This window comes from Anolis sagrei, chromosome 1 (assembly GCF_037176765.1).
Source record: "Anolis sagrei isolate rAnoSag1 chromosome 1, rAnoSag1.mat, whole genome shotgun sequence".
NCBI lineage: Eukaryota > Metazoa > Chordata > Lepidosauria > Squamata > Dactyloidae > Anolis > Anolis sagrei.
The window spans coordinates 49542004-49560015 of NC_090021.1; the positions used below are offsets into that span (position 1 = coordinate 49542004).

The 18012-nt window shown below is 40.6% G+C and overlaps 2 protein-coding genes across 4 annotated transcripts in view; one reads left to right on the forward strand and one right to left on the reverse strand.

Annotated features, from left to right (window-relative positions):
• The window catches only part of MRPS18A (mitochondrial ribosomal protein S18A), a 31271-nt gene extending 22349 nt beyond the window's left edge, over positions 1 to 8922 (forward strand). For both annotated transcript variants that reach the window (XM_060754038.2, XM_060754037.2), the window contains one exon: positions 8571 to 8922. In XM_060754038.2, coding sequence (XP_060610021.2) covers positions 8571 to 8715 — 145 coding nt within the window. In that variant the 3' untranslated portion in view covers positions 8716 to 8922. The remainder of the gene's footprint in view (positions 1 to 8570) is intronic.
• A 2528-nt stretch (positions 8923 to 11450) lies between these two features.
• RSPH9 (radial spoke head component 9) overlaps positions 11451 to 18012 on the reverse strand; it is a 39409-nt gene continuing 32847 nt past the window's right edge. The window contains exon 5 of one of the 2 annotated variants that reach the window (XM_060754036.2): positions 11451 to 12505. In XM_060754036.2, the coding sequence (XP_060610019.1) occupies positions 12345 to 12505 (161 nt within the window). In that variant the 3' untranslated portion in view covers positions 11451 to 12344. The remainder of the gene's footprint in view (positions 12506 to 18012) is intronic. The other variant, XR_010909297.1, reaches the window with a different exon arrangement.

Consider the following 18012-nt stretch of genomic DNA (forward strand, 5'->3'; position numbering starts at 1 on the left):
GGGGGTCTTAGAAGAGAGCTTGTTAAAGCATTATTAGTAATGCAGCTCCAGTTTATCAGGGTATTGTCTCTGTCAGCTGGAGGTAGAAAGCTGCATTTTTGGAGTTGTGCCATGTTCAATCGCTACAGCAGCACGGAGAGTTTTGGCTATCTGCCTACCCCCACCTGTGCCTCCCACGTAGATTTCTGAAACAGTTAGTGATGTCGAGGACAGAAGAGTTTTAACCACTTCCTCTCTGTAGCTCTAGGAGGTTAGGTCATGACATTCTGTCCAAGCTGCCATGTCTCATACTCTTCAGAGCAGCATCAAAAGAGGAGTTTGTGTTGAACACACAGGGTGGCCCCAAGTATGAATGTTCTGATTTCCACCTCTGTCATGGATTTGTTCAAATACGTCTTTGTTCACTGTTTATCACTTTCACCTGTAAGGTTGTAATGCTTCCTTTAGCATCATGAATACCAAAGACTATAGAGCCCAATGAAAGTTTGAGCGGTCTGAATAATTTTGAGTAAGTACTACATGTATGTGTTCTGACACGAAATTAATACATTGTTTTATATAGTGGAATAAAATAATTGGCCTTTAATGTTAATGTTAAGATTTCTCTTATCCTCCCATCATCTGACATTTGCTGTCATTTCACAGCTGGATTTTGAAATACCATTTTCTAGTAGTTTGTGAGTAGGATAGATTAAGTGATGAGAAACAAGCCGGTATCATCTTCCTTTCAAGAAAGCCTGTCACTCTGTAAAAACAGTAGCAGCAGGGTGCTGATTTTGCTGATAGGTAAAGAGTCTTTGCAACCATTATAATAGCTTTTTAAAGACTTTCTCCACTTTGTTTTTCGTTTTAACAAAAAGATAAAAGAAGGGAGCATGAATGCATTTTACAAGGGTCTTGATTTGCATCTGTGCTACTTCTCTGCTATTCCTTATATAGGTGGTTTTCTCTTGTATGCTCAGCCTGTTCTCTTCTTGATAGTATATCCCAGACATGGGCAACCTTTGGCCCTCCAGGTGTTTTGGATTTCAACTCCCACAATTCCTAACAGCCAGTAGGCTGTTAGGACTTGTGGGAGTTGAAGTCCAAAACACCTGGAGGGCCAAAGTTAGCCCATGCCTGGGATATCCTCTCTGGAGGTACAATAATCTCCATGGCTTGTTGGAGTTAGCAGGCAAGTTCTACGTCTGCAGTGCCATGTTTAGGCCCCAAAAAAGATACCAGAAAAGTGATCCAACATATTTGTAATTCAGTGCAGAGAGCTGTGAGTCACCCCGGTTAAAGCTTGATTAGGCTGCCTTTGTACAAAAAGGAAACTGCCTTTGCTATGATTAAAAGCATGTTTAACATGCAAGAAATGTATTCCTTAAAATAAAATGGTGCAGAGTTTTTAAGGTTGGAGATTGGATGTGTGCATGCCTTTAAATGATTCATCAACTGTGACCATACCATGTATTGAATCAAGCCCTCCCGAGAAATATCTTTTCAAAGAAAAGCATGATTTTGTCTCTTGGGGATAAATGCCCAGCAAAGGGCTCTGAGGAGTCCCTTTGGACATAAATTTAATACATTATTATTTTATGTATTTATGTACCACGTTGTCTTAGTGCAGTGGTTCTCAACCTTTGGGTCCCCAGATGTTTTGGTCTTCGACTCCCAGAAATCCTAACAGCTGGTAAACTGGCTGGAATTTCTTGGAGTTGTAGGCCAAAACACCTGGGGACCCACAGGTTGAGAACCACTGTCTTAGTGGCTTCATGTTATTTAAAGAGGTAATGCATTCCTTCTCTCATTCTTGTAACAATGAATATAGGCAATATCAAGATCTTGCTCAGTTGAAATAAACTTTCAGGAAATGGCTCCGAAAAAGTTACAGAATCGATATTTGATTCATATACTTCTCCAAAAGAAACTTGCAGTGCCCCTTAGAAAAATATCAAACGGAGAACTTTCTCAATCAGTGTGTGTGTCCCAAATAGACTTAAACGTTAATGTCAAATTGCTCCACCTCTTGATGGGGGGGGGGGGGGGGGGAACAAGGCTTCTTCCCTGTTGCTCTCATAGAATGAAATGTCAGGTCAGGTATAAAATGTGTGACTTCATGGGAAAGTCTGATTTCACCTGTAACTGTTAAAAGTTTTGTGTTAACCTGAAGGACGTTCTCTGTGCCTGTTCCCTATCAGAATTCCTCTCATTGTTCTGCTAAGCAGAGAGATAAGTAATCCATTGAGCTATCTTTGGCTTGGTGCCCTGACTTGGCACGGGTTTAGAGTTCTCTGACCCCCGTGTGCTTCTTAATATGAAGAAGTCTAAAATTTAGTGATTGGGACATATTATGCAAACAACATCAGCCAACAAGCTCCGATGTCGAAAAGTGCTCGTAGAAGAGAAGTGATAGATTGCTTTCTTAACCATTTGGTGGAGTTTCTGGTGCCTTTTGAGGCATTAAAAGTGTATCAATGATACAATAAAAATGTATCAGTAAGAGCCCTCGGTGGTGCAGTGGGTTAAACCACTGAGCTGCTGAACTTGCTGATTGAAAAGTCAGTGGTTTGAATCTGAGGAGCAGGGTGAGCTCCCACTGTTAACTCCAGCTTCTGCTAACCTAGCAATTCGAAAACATGTGAGTAGATAAATAGGAACCGCTCCGGTGGGAAGGTAACTGTGCTCCATGCAGTTATGCGGGCCACATGACTTTGGAGGTGTCTACGGACAATGCCGTCTATTTGGCTCAGAAATGGAGATGAGCACCAACATCCCCCCCACCCCCAGAGTCGAACACGACTAGGCTTAATTTCAAGGGGAAACCTTTACCTTTGAGGCAATAAAAACGTATCTTCAAATTTTTTTTGAAGGAGAAAAATGGGGCAGTATTAAATTGCTTGAGGCAGCGAATAAATATTGGAATCCTGCTTATAAGCATTGGGATAGTAAAGGAAAAAAAGCTTAACAGCAAGTAAAGAAGGGGCTGTAAAACTTTCTAGGATATTTATGGAACATCAATTTCTACATTAAGAGGAAAAAGTCATATAATTCTTTAAAATAAATATCAATACATTACAAGATTTTTAAAAATAAATCTCTGGGCCATTGAAAGAACTTTCCATGTGGTCTGTATTGCTTCAGATGAACTAGTTTTAAATCACATTAATATTCCAAATATCATTGAGCCATTCAAAAATGTCTTGGCTGCTTTCCTCTTCCCATGCACACTTATATCAGAATCAATTTAGCAAGCATTAGTGAACCTCAGAGATATATCATGGTTTTAAGTTTCAACATTATGTCTGCACAGTCCTATCAGTTGTACAGCCAGATCGTAACTTATATTCCTGTTGCTCAGCTTACTTATTGAGTACATTAATATTTCTTTCCCTTTCCTTTAAGGAGCTCAGCATGAATGTACATCATTCTCTTTTGTCTCGTAATAATAATGTTCGCTTGGCTAGCCCAAAATGAGCTATGAGCAACATAATTTGGAGTTCCATAGTACTACATTCAACCTTCTAACCATAATTTAATCATCTCTGTTTTCACATATAAATTAAAGTGAGTCCTGTTGCTATTTGGTGATAGGATGATAAATAGAACATGCACGAAACCAGTAGAGGTGTATATTATTCGGATATATGTATGCTCTGTTTCCCTGAAAATAAGACATCCCCTGGAAATAAGACCTAGTAGAGGTTTGGTGGAATTGCAAAATATAAGACCTCCCCCGGAGGTAAGACCTAGCAAAGTTTTTGTTTTGAAGCAAGCTCCGCTGGTGGCTGGATGCTGCAAATTCCATCTCTGCTGTACAAGTGGTCGAGGAACGGTTGTGGGAGATCATTACAGTCTCCAGACAGTGTGTGGGGGGCAGGTACTTTACAGCCCTTATTTTTTGTGGCCCTGTGTGTGACGGCCAGTATATTTATTATATACTGACAACTACTGTACAGTATATAATTAATGTTCATTTTTTGTTCAGCAATAAATGTGAATTCTTCTTCATGGAAAAATAAGACAGCCACTGAAAATAAGACCTAGCACATCTTTGGGAGCAAAAATTAATATAAGACACTGCCTTGTTTTGGGAGAAACAGGGTACCTTCCCCTGCTGCCTCACTGAAAGAGTAAGAAGCAGAATGCATAAGTGCAAGTGACTGTCAGAGAAGAAAATCTTCAATATTGTCTTTGCAGAGGGAACTAACCAATTGTTTTATTTATAATATTTAGACTTCAGAATAAACTTCCTAATGTCCTTCATTTTTCTTAATTTATTATTAAACTTTGTTCTTAATATTCTGTTTTGATGCCATTTGTTATACCTGTCAGCTGCTCTGAGAGTATTTGCCAGTTGAGTGGCATCTCTCTTAAATAAATCAGTAATGAATGACATATCACACCAAGATATTCCTTCCCTTCCCCCCCCCCCTTTTTTTTTTTTTTTTTTTGGTCTAATTGATATTCAGCCAAATCTCTGCAATAGACCCTCAGCCATTGGTGCCATCTTTCCTGCAATTGATAGAGGAAAGCTTCATTATGGAAACTGGCCTTAACTTCCCCCAATGTTGAACAAATTCTACATTGGCACTGCATTGTATTTCAGAAATGAAGACATATGCAAGAGTATGTTACAACAGAAATCAGGTGTGCTACTGACATTATGGGACAAGGAACTATCTTTGCACATAAGGACATGGGAAAACCCTGCCCTTCACAGAAAGTGGTTTTCCCTAAAAGTAAGACAAAGTTAGGCAGGGAAGGAAGGGGTGTTCAGCACAAGAAGCACTGTTCCAAAGGCCCTCCAGGCAGTGGCTTGTTTTCTCCCCTGCCAAACCATCAAAGTTAAAAAGCAGTAAATAGTGGTTATTGTTATTTCGTTTGGGACAAAGCAAGTATTAGAAGTAGTAAAAGTAAAGTATTCTCCAAATAGGGCAAGTGTCCAAATGTCTGTTTCAGCTAACAGTGAAAAGCCCCACCTTGCTTTCTGGGCACAAAGAAAGCCAAAAGAATGGAGAGTTAGATTAACCTTCTTGAGACAAATAATGAAAAATTTAAGACCTGGCATTTGCTAAATCCCCCTTTTTCCTCAGACCTGAAACATTTGCCTTCCAATACTCTAATTAAAAATAGCAGATCATCTTATGCCACTGCCTTGCTAAACATGTATATTTGTTGCCCTACTGCCCCATTTAGTGAGATTCTTTGTTATCACAGGAGCCTTTCTCAGTCTTCTCCCTCCACACTTAATACCTTTAAATTTTATTTGGCCTGTTGTGATGCACTGTAGTAGGCCTTTTCTAGTGTTGCTGTAAACGGGGAGTTTCTCCATTGAATTTGATTCATAAATGGCTTTTCATCTTCCAAATCTGTCCTCTGTAATTACTTCCCAATAGACCATTTCTGGATTGTATGAGTACTGATTCAACCACTCTTCCTAGAGTAACCTCCTCACCACTCTACCATTTTTCTTCTCAAAACAAAATGGGTTTATTCCTTTTATTAGCTTGAGCAATAAACAAACATGTAGGGAGCACTTCAGGAAATGCCTGTATACAAGTGTATTTAACCTGTACCTAAAATGGCTTGCTTCATGCAAGTGAGCTATTGTATTCCAGCTGCTGCGGAGTGAGGATAGAGAGCACTTGCTGAGCCTCACTTGGGTGGGGGCCTTATTTCTGCAGCCTTGAAAGCAGTCTGGTTTTTCACTTGATTCAAAAGGCTCTTTGGGACACGCCATTGTGAAAAGTGCTGGATTAATGTGAGCTTTTCATATGTTCCATAAGAGTTTGGTGGTGTCAAGATTTCATTACCATTTTACAGGCCCCAAATGTGCAGTAGGCACTTCACTGACCAAATAAATATGCAAGGCTCTGCCCAAAGCACTTAACATCTAAATTTGCACATGGTGCAGCAAAGAACGGCTGATCAAAACACAGGGATGGAAAGAGCATATTGGTATCATATGACCATGTTACTGCTCACTAGAGAGGCATGTAGTCGGCCTTGTTGAACTTTTTTTTAAAAGAAAAGGAAGCAGCCCAATTTGTTCTAAACATGGATTAAGCCAAGAATTAGTGGTTTTGTTTTGAGAGCATCTGTTTTCCTTAGAACTTGGACAGAAACTTAGCCTTCCCCTCTTCTTCATTTTCTTGCATTGTGATGCTGTAGTACTTGCCTTTCCTATCCATCAACATGGTGATAAATCATCATCCTCAGACATTAACAAATTTGAATGTTTACATCAATAATAATCCTGTGGTTACTAATAAATTGTATTTTATTGGAAAGATGCAATAAAATACAATTTATTGGTAAATACATGATTAATGCAGATTTAAACATAAAAATGTAGTTACTTGCTATTGCAATACTTCATCAAAACAATTGTAAGCCATGTTAAAGCCATGCTTCCTAGAAAGCATCATTTGCTGCTTGCGTTTGTCATCACTTGCTGCTGCGTTTTTCACAAAGGCAATTAATCCAATTTTCAATCCTCTATTTGGAGTTAGTAGTTGGGTGGCAAGCTTCAGTATTCATTTCCTTGTTTGATTATCCTACTTCTGTTTTGGTAATCTTTAGAACATTGTTAAGAGTATATTGAAAAAATCATTTGGGTATGAAATATTAGGACAGCATTGGAATCTTAACATGGGCTGTAAAAATCAAATTAATATTTCAAGACGTAACTTTCAGGGAGCATGCCACACAAGGCCTGTTTGAGTGCTTTCTGTCAGACAGTGTCAGACATTGAAAAGTATGTTGCCTGCCTGTTTTTTTTTTTAAATAACAATATGCCTATTGATTTATTTTTCTTCTCCTGACAACATGACCCTAAACGTTTTTAAATGTGTTTATTGCTGCAAAATGCAAAGTCTGTGTTGGATTTTTTTTAATTTATTAAAATAGATGTATATTTATAAGAGTTTGTTGCACAGAGTATATTTTCCAGCTGTTAGTGTTTCATTACTACAAATAAAAGCATAAGTTCTAAATTAATATCCACTTCCTCCTTTTCTACAGTCTTATAGGATCCACTATGTGCTCTATGTGGGTTGGATTTTTATGGGATGTGTGTGTGTGTGAGGAGCGACTTGAGAAACTGCATCGCTTCTGGTGTGAGGGAATTGGCCGTTTGCAAAGACGTTGTTCAGAGGATGTCCCAACATTTTATCATCCTTGTGGAAGGTTTCTCTCATGTCCCCAAATGGAGAGCAGGAGCTGACAGAGGGAGCTCATCCGCACTCTCCCCAGATTCGAACCTCTGACCTGTCAAGTCATCAGTCCCACCGGATGAGATGGGATGAAAACTTTATTTTGAAAGAGTGAACTGAACTCTTCACTCTAGACACAGGCCACTCAATTGCATGAAGATCGCTGTTCCTTTCCCAAGTGAACCAGATTCCTTAAAGCACAACCCCAGTCCTTGCAATTAAGCCATGAATTAAAGGGTTTCCTAAAGTTTAGAATTAACCTAGAAAGTTTAGACTTCTGATCCTAGGAAACCTACATGCTATCTAAAAGCAAGATTTTTCCCCACACAACAAAGGCTATATGGTTCTAGTTATTGGTACAACCATGCAGTAACAAATAAGCTTCCAATGTGGGAATTCAGAGGTATAATCTCGCTCATTCTGTAAGCAAATGAATTTGGACACCCCTGAGTCCTGATCATGGGTTCACATATGATCACCCCTTAAGCTCCTGAATAACTCTGGTGTCCAAATTAATTCTATTGATAACTAAGGACTTTGTTGAATCAACAATTATGAAATCCCAGCTGCCAGAACCTCTGTTTTGAAGATTCAGTTTCCAACACCATGAAATCCAAACAGAATCCTAGAACATCACTGCAGTTATAGGCCTGTGTGAAAATAAATGTCACTGCCAAATTCTTATTCCAAAGTAGAACAAAAATTGAACCTTTTTTATAAAGGAAAATAGACTTAATTCCTTTGGAGACTCTCAAATGAATCTACCCTTTGTGTAATTGTCTCGCGCCTGCAGTTTAAAACTCATCATGTGTCTTGGTGCGTTCCCAAAAAGATGAAACAAAAGGAATACATTTGAAGCTGGCCTTGTGATATAGAAGAAATAACCTGATACTCCAGTATTTCCAGTCAGAATCAGGCCCTGGCAGAACCTTAGGTCCGTGCCTGATGTGAAATACTGAAATGGAGAAGGGAATGAGCGGGTGTGATTCAGAAAGACTAGACGCTTCAGACCTTCCTTTCACAACAGAACCTAGTAGGGAAATAGAATGAGCCTTGCAGTTTTTTCTGCCATAAGTTATACTAAGCCTTTCCAAGTACTGATGACTAAAGGAGTACCAACTACGTGCAGATTCAGTGAGCAGCCCCTGCTCTTACAGCTGAAGAAGAGCAATCCACTTGTTCCAAATTTCTTTTCGTTGTCACTCATTGGCTTTTTTTAAGGACGTATGTTCTTCGTATAATGCTAAGAGCCTAAGTCCTTAGTTATAAACAAAAGCCTGTTGTATGTTGTTCAGGCCTGCCTCTTGTGCCTCAGCCCTTTTCCCAGTTGCCTGTTTCACTAATACCTTCCCTTTCTGCTTTTCTTCACAGGTATCTTACCCGGTATTCTGTCAGATCTGTGAAGCCCATCTACAACAAGGGCCGAAAGTGGTGCAAGGTTCCCATGCCGATATCACATCCCATCCTCAAAGATAATGTTAATTATGGATCAAAACCTCCCCGGTTTAACCATTAAAGTAATCAAGGAACTGTACTGGCAGTAAGTTGCAGCAGTTCAGTCAGTCCAGTGTTTCAATCATTTCGATGTCTTTTACATTCAGAAAGAGAAAAGGGATTTTTCATTTTGACTGGTAGCATACAGAAATCAGATAAAAAGGCAATTTACTGTTAGCTTCACAATAACTTGTTTGCATTTAAATCTCAATTAAACTCTTCAAGTAAACTTCTGTGTGTTTGTCCTATTTTGATGGATTCATTTCAATTGGTGAAACCCGAGGATGTGGACAAGATACTTGGAGGAATGAGGCCGACCATGTCCATCCTAGACCCCTGCCCATCCTGGCTTCTAAAGGAGGCCAGAGGGGGATTGGCTGAGTGGGTGGAGGTGGTGGTTAATGCCTCCCTTCGGGAAGGCAAAATTCCAGCAAGCTTAAAACAAGCTATAATAAAACCGCTGTTGAAGAAATCATCACTAGATCCCACTAAATTTGACAACTTTCGGCCGGTTTCCAATCTCCCCTTTTTGGGCAAAGTCCTGGAACGCGTGGTGGCCTCACAACTCCAGGTATTCTTGGGAGACACGGATTATCTGGACTCGGCACAGTCTGGTTTCAGACCGGGACATGGAACTGAGACAGTCTTGGTCGCCTTAGTGGATGATCTGCGCCGGGAGCTTGACAGGGGGAGTGTGTCCCTGTTGGTGCTTCTGGACCTCTCAGCGGCCTTCGATACCGTTGACCACGGTATTCTTCTGGGGCACCTTGCAGAAATGGGTCTCGGAGGCACTGTTTTGCAGTGGCTCCGGTCATTTCTGGAGGGTCGTTCCCAGAAGGTGTTATTGGGAGACACCTGTTCATCCCCACAACCATTGTCTTGTGGGGTTCCTCAGGGCTCAATTCTGTCTCCCATGCTGTTTAACATCTACATGAAGCCGCTGGGTGAGATCATCCAGAGTTTCGGGGTACGGTGTCACCTGTACGTAGATGATGTCCAACTCTGTCACTCCTTTCCACCTGCTACTAAGGAGGCTGTTGAGGTCCTGAACCGGTGCCTGGCCGCTGTAACGGTCTGGATGAGGGCGAACAAATTGAAGTTGAATCCAGACAAGACAGAGGTACTCCTGGTCAGTCGCAAGGCCAAACAGGGTATAGGGTTACAGCCTGTGTTGGATGGGGTCGCACTCCCTCTGAAGACACAGGTTCGCAGCTTGGGTATGACCCTGGATTTGTCGCTGAGCCTGGAGCCCCAGGTCTCAGCGGTGACCAGGGGAGCATTTGCACAGCTCAGGCTCGTGCGCCAGCTGCGCCCGTACCTTGGGAAGTCTGACTTGGCCACGGTAGTCCACACTCTTGTCACATCCCGCCTAGACTACTGCAACGCTCTCTACGTGGGGCTGCCCCTGAAGACGGCCCAGAAGCTGCAATTAGTCCAACGCGCGGCAGCCATGATTCTAATAGGAGCGGAGCGCAGGGAGCACACAACCCCCCTGTTGCACCAGCTCCACTGGCTGCCGATTTGCTACCGGGCCCAATTCAAGGTGTTGGTATTGGCCTATAAAGCCCTAAACAGTTCCGGCCCAAGATACCTATCTGACCGCATCTCGGCCTATGAACCCACCCGGACTTTGAGATCTTCCGGGGGGGCCCTGCTCTCGATCCCGCCAGCCTCTCAAGCACGGTTGGCGGGGACGAGAGATAGGGCCTTCTTGGTGGTGGCTCCTCGGCTGTGGAACACCCTTCCTGTAGACATTAGGCTGGCACCATCTCTCATGACATTCCGTAGAAAATTGAAGACCTGGATGTTTGTGCAGGCGTTTGAGTAATTCAGTGCAATCTGGTAATTGAACATAGGAACGGAACAATGGACGACGAATTTGGATCATGCTTGGATGATGAGGCGATTGGGGATGGGGTTTGTAATAATTGTGTATTGGTGATTGCTTATTAGTTATTAATGGAAATGTGTAATTTAATTGTCATTGTTTATTAACTACTGCTGTTTTTATTGTCTTTGCTGTTTGGAAACCGCTGTGAGTCGCCCTCGGGCTTGAGATACAGCGGTATACAAGAATAGTAAATAAATAAAATAAATAAATAAATAAATAATGCCATTTCCGTTCTTAGTATTATTCACCCTAGCAATTAAGAGAATATTTTAGTCACTAATGAATGTCTTCATCCACAGTATTGTTTGCTTAGATGGTGGCAGTCAATGTTTTCAGCAGTTTTGCTTGTAGGTTTTGGCACTTAAACAGAAAGCAAATATGATTTTCTAAGAGAAACATGGCCATGTATGTTCTAACATATATAGAATAGCACAGGCAAGTAGTACTCCACCAGGGATAGAGAAATAGTCTACTGTCAATTGGTGTACTGCTCCTCTGTGTATCCAAGAATGGCTGTTCAGAATGACCAACCAATGCCGATGGGAAGCCTAAAAGTAGGATCTAAATGCATGAGCCAGTACCCTCCTGTCTGTATCCCTCAGCAAATAATACATGAAGGCACACTGCAAGGTAAATGATGGGCAGAAGAGAGGGAAAATACTGAAATGTTTATGAAATTGTTGAAAATAAAAGTTATATACTTAAATCTACTGAGATTTAGGGTCCTTTAAAACCTTCATAATTCTTATAACTAGTGACTGTTTGAGGCAATTTCCAAGAGTCTTCAAACCTTTGTGTTTGAGGTTCTATCAGCACAATTGGCTCTTGTCATGTCCAGAACCCCTGAGGAATAGCCAAAACAGACATTCAGTAAGGGTATTTTATTTGCTGTATTTTTAATCCCAGGTTTCAGACAGTTATATCTCAGAGTGACCAATATTAACAAAAGTGAGGCAAGGAAAAACCATAAGATTTATAAACTACAACGCGCGCACACAAGAAGAAGATTAGAAGAGAGTAGCAAGCTATATAACCAGGTATATCTAATATGGGCCAGGCTGCTGATTTTGTGTTGATGATCCGACTTGAATAAAAGCAATTGTTGGACTCTTGGTACCGTTGGGTTTTAGACAAGGCCAGAACAGTGCGTTCTACTGCAATCCTGGAATGACAGGAAGTTCCAGCTGCACATTCTTTCTCGCAGGGATGTGGATATGAAAAGAAATAAGATTCCCTTTCCAATTACAGGGTTTACACTGTAACATACCCTATGCAAGTGTTCATGTCACTGAAACTCAGCAAATGGAAGGAAAATATTTTCCTCGGTTACTTTTTAGACAGCAGGTTCTCCTGAGTTTCAGAAACACCTTGTCTGATAATAAGAGCAATAAGATACTTGTGCATAGATAGGACTCAGTTACCTTGAAGCAACTATCTGAAAGGGGAGTGTGTGTGTGTGTGTATCAGAATGACATGCAAATCATTGCATAGTTAGAAGTGTGCAATAAGCTCAATACACCCCCACACTTCTAAAGCATGTGAAGTGGTTGAATGCATGGAACAGTATCCTGATTCACTCAGAAAATTAGCAAACTTGGGTCACTTATCAGAGTTGTTCTCTAAATGCAAAATATTTTAAACATGCTTCCACTTAGATATGGGATGATTTCACATTGAATCACTAAACAAAAAAGCATATATGTAGTTTTAAGTACAAAATTAATAGATAACATTTCTAAAATTTCCAGTCTGTGTGATCCTCATAGCATGAAAGGCAAATCTATATTCTTCTCTCCATTGCCAAAGTAGATATAACCATGCTGTTTTGTATTGGGAACATGGTAGAATGTTAGCCCAAGCCATAGGAGACTTCGTAGTATTAGCACTCTGCCTCCTCTCTCCACTTGGATACTCCAGGATCCTGCAAAAGAAGTGACTGATTATTTCATACAACTGAAAGTTTTTGGTTTTGTTTTTGCTGTAAGACAAAATAAGATCAGATGCTTTGACAGATCAATGGAACTCAAAACAAAAAAAAAATCATGTTACTTTGACTGCTTCCACCATTCTAATACTGCCACAGAAGAAAGTGAAAAGGCTACACAATACTTCTGTTTTGCTGTACAGGAGATAGTTGATCTGTACCTTATACTAATTCACATTGGCAGTTTTATCTAGCTTGCCATTGTCTACAGCAAATGGCAGTACTTCTGTAAGATTTCAGAATCTCCCAGCATTACATGTCATTGTTTGAAATTGAACCTGGGATCTCCTGCACACAATGCATGCACTCTGTCACTGTACTATAGCCACTTCCACTTGGGTTACTTCTAAAATAATAGTATCGCTCTAGGATATTTTGGAGTCCCAAGTGAACCTTGTGATACTATCATCTAATACCAATTCAATATGCTCTGTACAGACCCATGGAGTATATAGTACAACTATGCTAATGAATCTACACTGGTTTACATGTTAAACACATCAAAACATTACTTAGCACAAGAGCCTTCTTCTGACTTTAAAAACCCACTAACTTCTAGCAATGGTCCTTCCAGGCAACAGCATTTTTTCATTTTGTGCTTTGTTTGCTTTAGTTCTATAAACTATATCCTCCACTGATGGAAGCCACATCTACTTCTGTTTGTAATGGGGTGAGACGGAGAGTTATTTTCCTTTCCCTGAAAGCAAAGTGGTATTTGAGTTGGATGTCCTGCTTTTGTGTTTTGAACTGGGGCCTGAGAGATTTTTATACTGATGCTAAAATGTACTCGGGGAGCACAATGACTAATAATTTGTATAGCTTCCCAGAAGGGAATCTGGACAACAGACATGCTTAAGAAAAGGAAAGCAGAAATACAAATGACAGAGAAAGTTACCAGAGCGTCTACCACAGAAATCATTTACAGAATTAATTTTCCTTAGAGTCTAATTTGGCTCCACCTTTAGAGGAAGTATGCATTGGAGCAGTAAAGATTAGTTTCACTGTTAATTATGCTTTGGTACTGCTGAGGTTAGGGAGGCAATGTGAAAGTGAACTTTCTACAAGAGCAAGCTTTTTTTTCCCTGTCAGGGGTGACTTGAGAAACTGCAAGAGCAAGCTGCTCAATGGGCTACTGAGTGCTTTTATTCTTGAACAGAGAGCCCATGAAACACGAGAGTGAAAAAAAGCAAAAATATTAACATGGATTCACCTTACCTAAGAAATGCTCAGAGAAGACTTACATATCAATTTAAGGAAAGGCTCAGAGATGAATTTCCTCACATCTGAAGGTTTTTATAGACATCAGAGTTAATTTGAGATGTTTCTAAAGCTGCTAGTCTCCTGCTAGTCTCCTGCTAAACGCTTAATCCTATGTGCATTTTATATCAAAACAAATGTCCAGGAAGTTAAACCGGAATGTTTACATGCACTATATAGATACATAAATTATACCAAAAGCCAAAATCTGGCTTTTTGGTAATTATGTGAGGTATTCAAATAGCAGCTGCAGGCAATGATGCTGTCCTTTCTTTGCTGAAGGCCAAGGTACTGTGTCCTCTCCAACATGGCCCCATCTAACAATCTGTCACATGCACCTCTGAAACTGATTTAGGGACTGCCATTAAGAGCTATTCAAAAATTGCAGCTGGTGCATGGAACAACTGTCTGTTTTGCAACTGCAAGATGGTATAAGGGAACATGGCTCCCATCTCCCTTTAACTGTCTTACAAATTTCAAGCCTACCACCATGTCTGCTTTCTCCTCTAAGCAACAATCTTAAGGCAGCATCTATTCCAAGGAACCTTAAGGCAACATCTATTCCATTCTCCCCACATTCCACCATTTCAATTTTAATCAACTAACATTTCACATAATAGAGACAGCGGGTGAATTTAGGAAAATTTAGGCCAAGTTTCCTGCCTGGTACAAAGCTGCATTTCTATCATATTTAGTTCTCAAACAGATCAAACTTAACTAAGGCATAGGTATATTATTCACAAAGCATAATAGTCATAATCATAATTGTTATTATATTTATTCATATCCCGATTTTTCTCCCGTAAAAGAAACTCAAAACAGCTAGACCAGTGGTTCTCAACCTGTGAGTCTCCAGATGTTTTGGCCTTCAACTTCCAGATATCCTAACAGCTGGTAAACTGGCTGGGATTTCTGGGAGTTGTAGGCCAAAACACCTGAGACAAAGAAACCTTGCTCTCCACAGGACTTCTTGAAAAATTGGCTTTCCTGGTTGACTGTGACAAGAGTCAAGAGTTCTCAAATTAGTGGCTTCCCATTTCCTGAGATGTCAAGGTCAAACTCTGTGAGCTGGGGTTGGATCCTTGTGATGACACAGAGGTGGGATAGAGAAAGAGTGTGAGGTGGATCAGAACTACTTACCAACTTCACTTGTTGGAAAATGAACAAAATTAATGTAATTTAGTCACAAACCACCACAGTTGTGGAAATGGATATGATGGCAATCTGGTTAAATGGGCCTCCAATTTGGAGAAAACCCTCATCTAACAAAGTAACATGGCACTCTAGGTTTGAAGAGTGGAGAACATTTTTGGCAACCAAACAGGTGGCAAAATATGTCCAGTAGCTGCAAGAGCTGCAACTGTTCCTGCTAATGTTAGCATTCTCTGTGGTCTAGGCATGCATCACAAGTGAATATTTTTTCCCAGGTTCCATGCTGGTCTTCGGATTTGTGGAAAGTTCACCACCACTCCTTGAACTTTTTTCCCCAGGGTTACTGCCATCAGAGGTTGTACAACAAGAAAGCCCAAGAAACATGTTGCTCACCCTTCCCTATCTGCCTTACTCAAAATGTCACAATTAATATAAGTCCATGTACCCACCATGTCATTCTTCAATCTGATCTCCTCGCTCCTTGGTTTTTAGTGAAGTGATATTTATTTATTTATTTATTTGACTTGTATACCGCCACTCCCAATTTGGCTCGGAGCGGTTTACAGCAGTAGATTAAAACAATACAACCAACTTTAAAATACAATAAAAACGAGAACCGACATAGTCCTGAGTTATTCACCCATCGAAAGCTTGTCAGAAAAGAAAGGTCTTACAGGCTTTCCAAAAAGCAAGTAGCTCTCGGATGGTTCGGGTTTCAACTGGCAAGGCATTCCATAAATAAGGGGCCACAATCGAGAAGGCTCTCTGCCTAGTAGAGGACAGATGATAAGTCCGAAAGTTGGGGACTTCAAGCAAATTTTGGTCCTCGGACCAAAGTAATCTCTGGGGTTGGTAGGGGGATAAGCAGGCCCTCAGATACGCCAGCCCCAGACCATATAAGGCACAAGTGCAACACATATACTAACAACTTTACACTAAGCCAAAGAACATTAGTGCTAGTTGAGGAAAGGCAAAGTGTCCATCTCAAATACACATTTTCTGTTCCTGAGATTTGTCCCTTTCCTTGAAGAACAACAATTCCCTGTGACTTCAGCCAGCTCTCTGAGACATGGCAATCTTATTTAGAAATGAGCAACTACAAAAAGAAAATAAGCACTTGGCCTGCTAAGAAAATGAAATACATCAGTCAATCACAGTGCTGTATTTTGCTGCTGAACACACTGCAATTTGGAGTGCTATCTGTTATTTTGTTTTAAGATAATTTTCTGACAAAAGATTTGTGAAATTCTCTAAGGCCTCTGTTTAACAGATTATTATTAAAAATGCAGCTCTTTGCAGTAATTTGAAAATTTCAGAAAAAAATAAAATGTTCAATTAAAGACAAAATGCAACAAGTTTTTATTGGAATCAAGTAACAACTCATATTCTGGAATACAAACAGCTTTTCTAATTAATGTTCTATGATTTGTCTTGTCTATACAGTATAATGAATTGCCAAAGGGCCTTCGTGGAGATAAGTTTAGCCATGACTGGCAATGCAATACAAATGTTCATGCCAAAATAAATCCAGTGGGTTTCAATCCTGATTACTTATTTAAAGATCATTTCCAATCATGAAGCTTGCTTATGGCAAATGAATTGCATTTTTTTCGTGTCAGGAGAGAATTGGCCGTCTGCAAGGACATTGTCCAGGGGACGCCCAGATGTTTTAAGGTTTCACCATCCTTGAGGGAGGCTTCTCTTATGTCCCCGCATGGGAGCTGGAGCTGACAGAGGGAGCTCATCTGCACTCTCCCCAGATTTGAACCTCCGACCTGTCAGTCTTCAGTCCTGCCAGCACAAAGGTTTAACCCTTTGCGCCACCGAGGGCTCCTATCAATTCCAATGAACTGAAGCCATATAGTTCTTGAAGCCTTTGAAACAGATTACTTTAGCTGGTCTATGGCCAATGTTAATGTCTCCTTTAAAAACCCCTTCTATTTAAAAGGTAAGGTTGAGGTAAAGGTTTTCCGCTTACATAAGTCCAGTTGTATCTGACTCTAGGGGTTGGTGCTCATCTCCATTTCTAAGCCAAAGAGCCGGCATTGTCTGTCATGTGGCCAGCATGACTGCATGGAGCACCATTACCTTCCCACTGGAGCAGTACCTATTGACCTATTCATATTTGCATGATTTCGAATGGCTAGGTTGGCAGAAGCTGGGGCTAACAGCGAGAGCTCACACCACTCCCCGGATTCGAACCTGTGACCTTTCGGTCAGCAAATTCAGCAGCTCAGAGCTTTAACCCACTGCGCCATCATGTCCAATATTCCCAATAGCCAAAAGAGAGACAGCACTCTTCTTACCTCTGGTTTCCATATCCTAGTCAGCACAAAGAGAAGTAAGCACTCCCCATCTACTTGCCAAACTCCAAAACTGGATAATCCATGTGGTGATCAAATGGTAAAATGAAGTGCCTTCCTCTTGGAGGCCCAACTGGCACCAACACTTGCTTCATTTAGGCAGCAAGTTAAAACTTGCAAATTCATCAGGGCATCAATACCAAATACTGTTATATGTGGTTTTAAAAACATTTGAATCTGTTTTTAAGTCATTATGATCCTTAAGATGTTTCTAGCATCTAAAATTACATCACTGTTTTAAACTGTTCAACTTGTTCAATGCTACGTATTTGTAAGCCGCTCTGTCTTTTTTTATATAAGGTGGGGAAAATATTTTAATAACAATAACAATAAATACATCATCATATGCTGTTTTTTAGCAACAGTAAAGAGGACATTCATCAATGATTGGAGACTGGGTGTACAGCACATTTACAAGAAATGATCTACACTATGACTTTGTAATTTTTGAAGCAATAACAAAAATGATCATTTGCATTAAAAGCTGCACCGGCCAGAGTTTGCTAAGCCAAAAGTTGTCTGGGCTGAAGGGTAAAAAAAATAACTCTGTCAGAACTCCAGGAAAGGAAGGAGGGAGTTTCTATGTGGGAGGAAAGAGCCTGGGAAAAGTATCCTTTGGAAAACGATCTAGAGCTTCCCATCCTCCCTCTGGAGCCACTGCAACCTCCACCC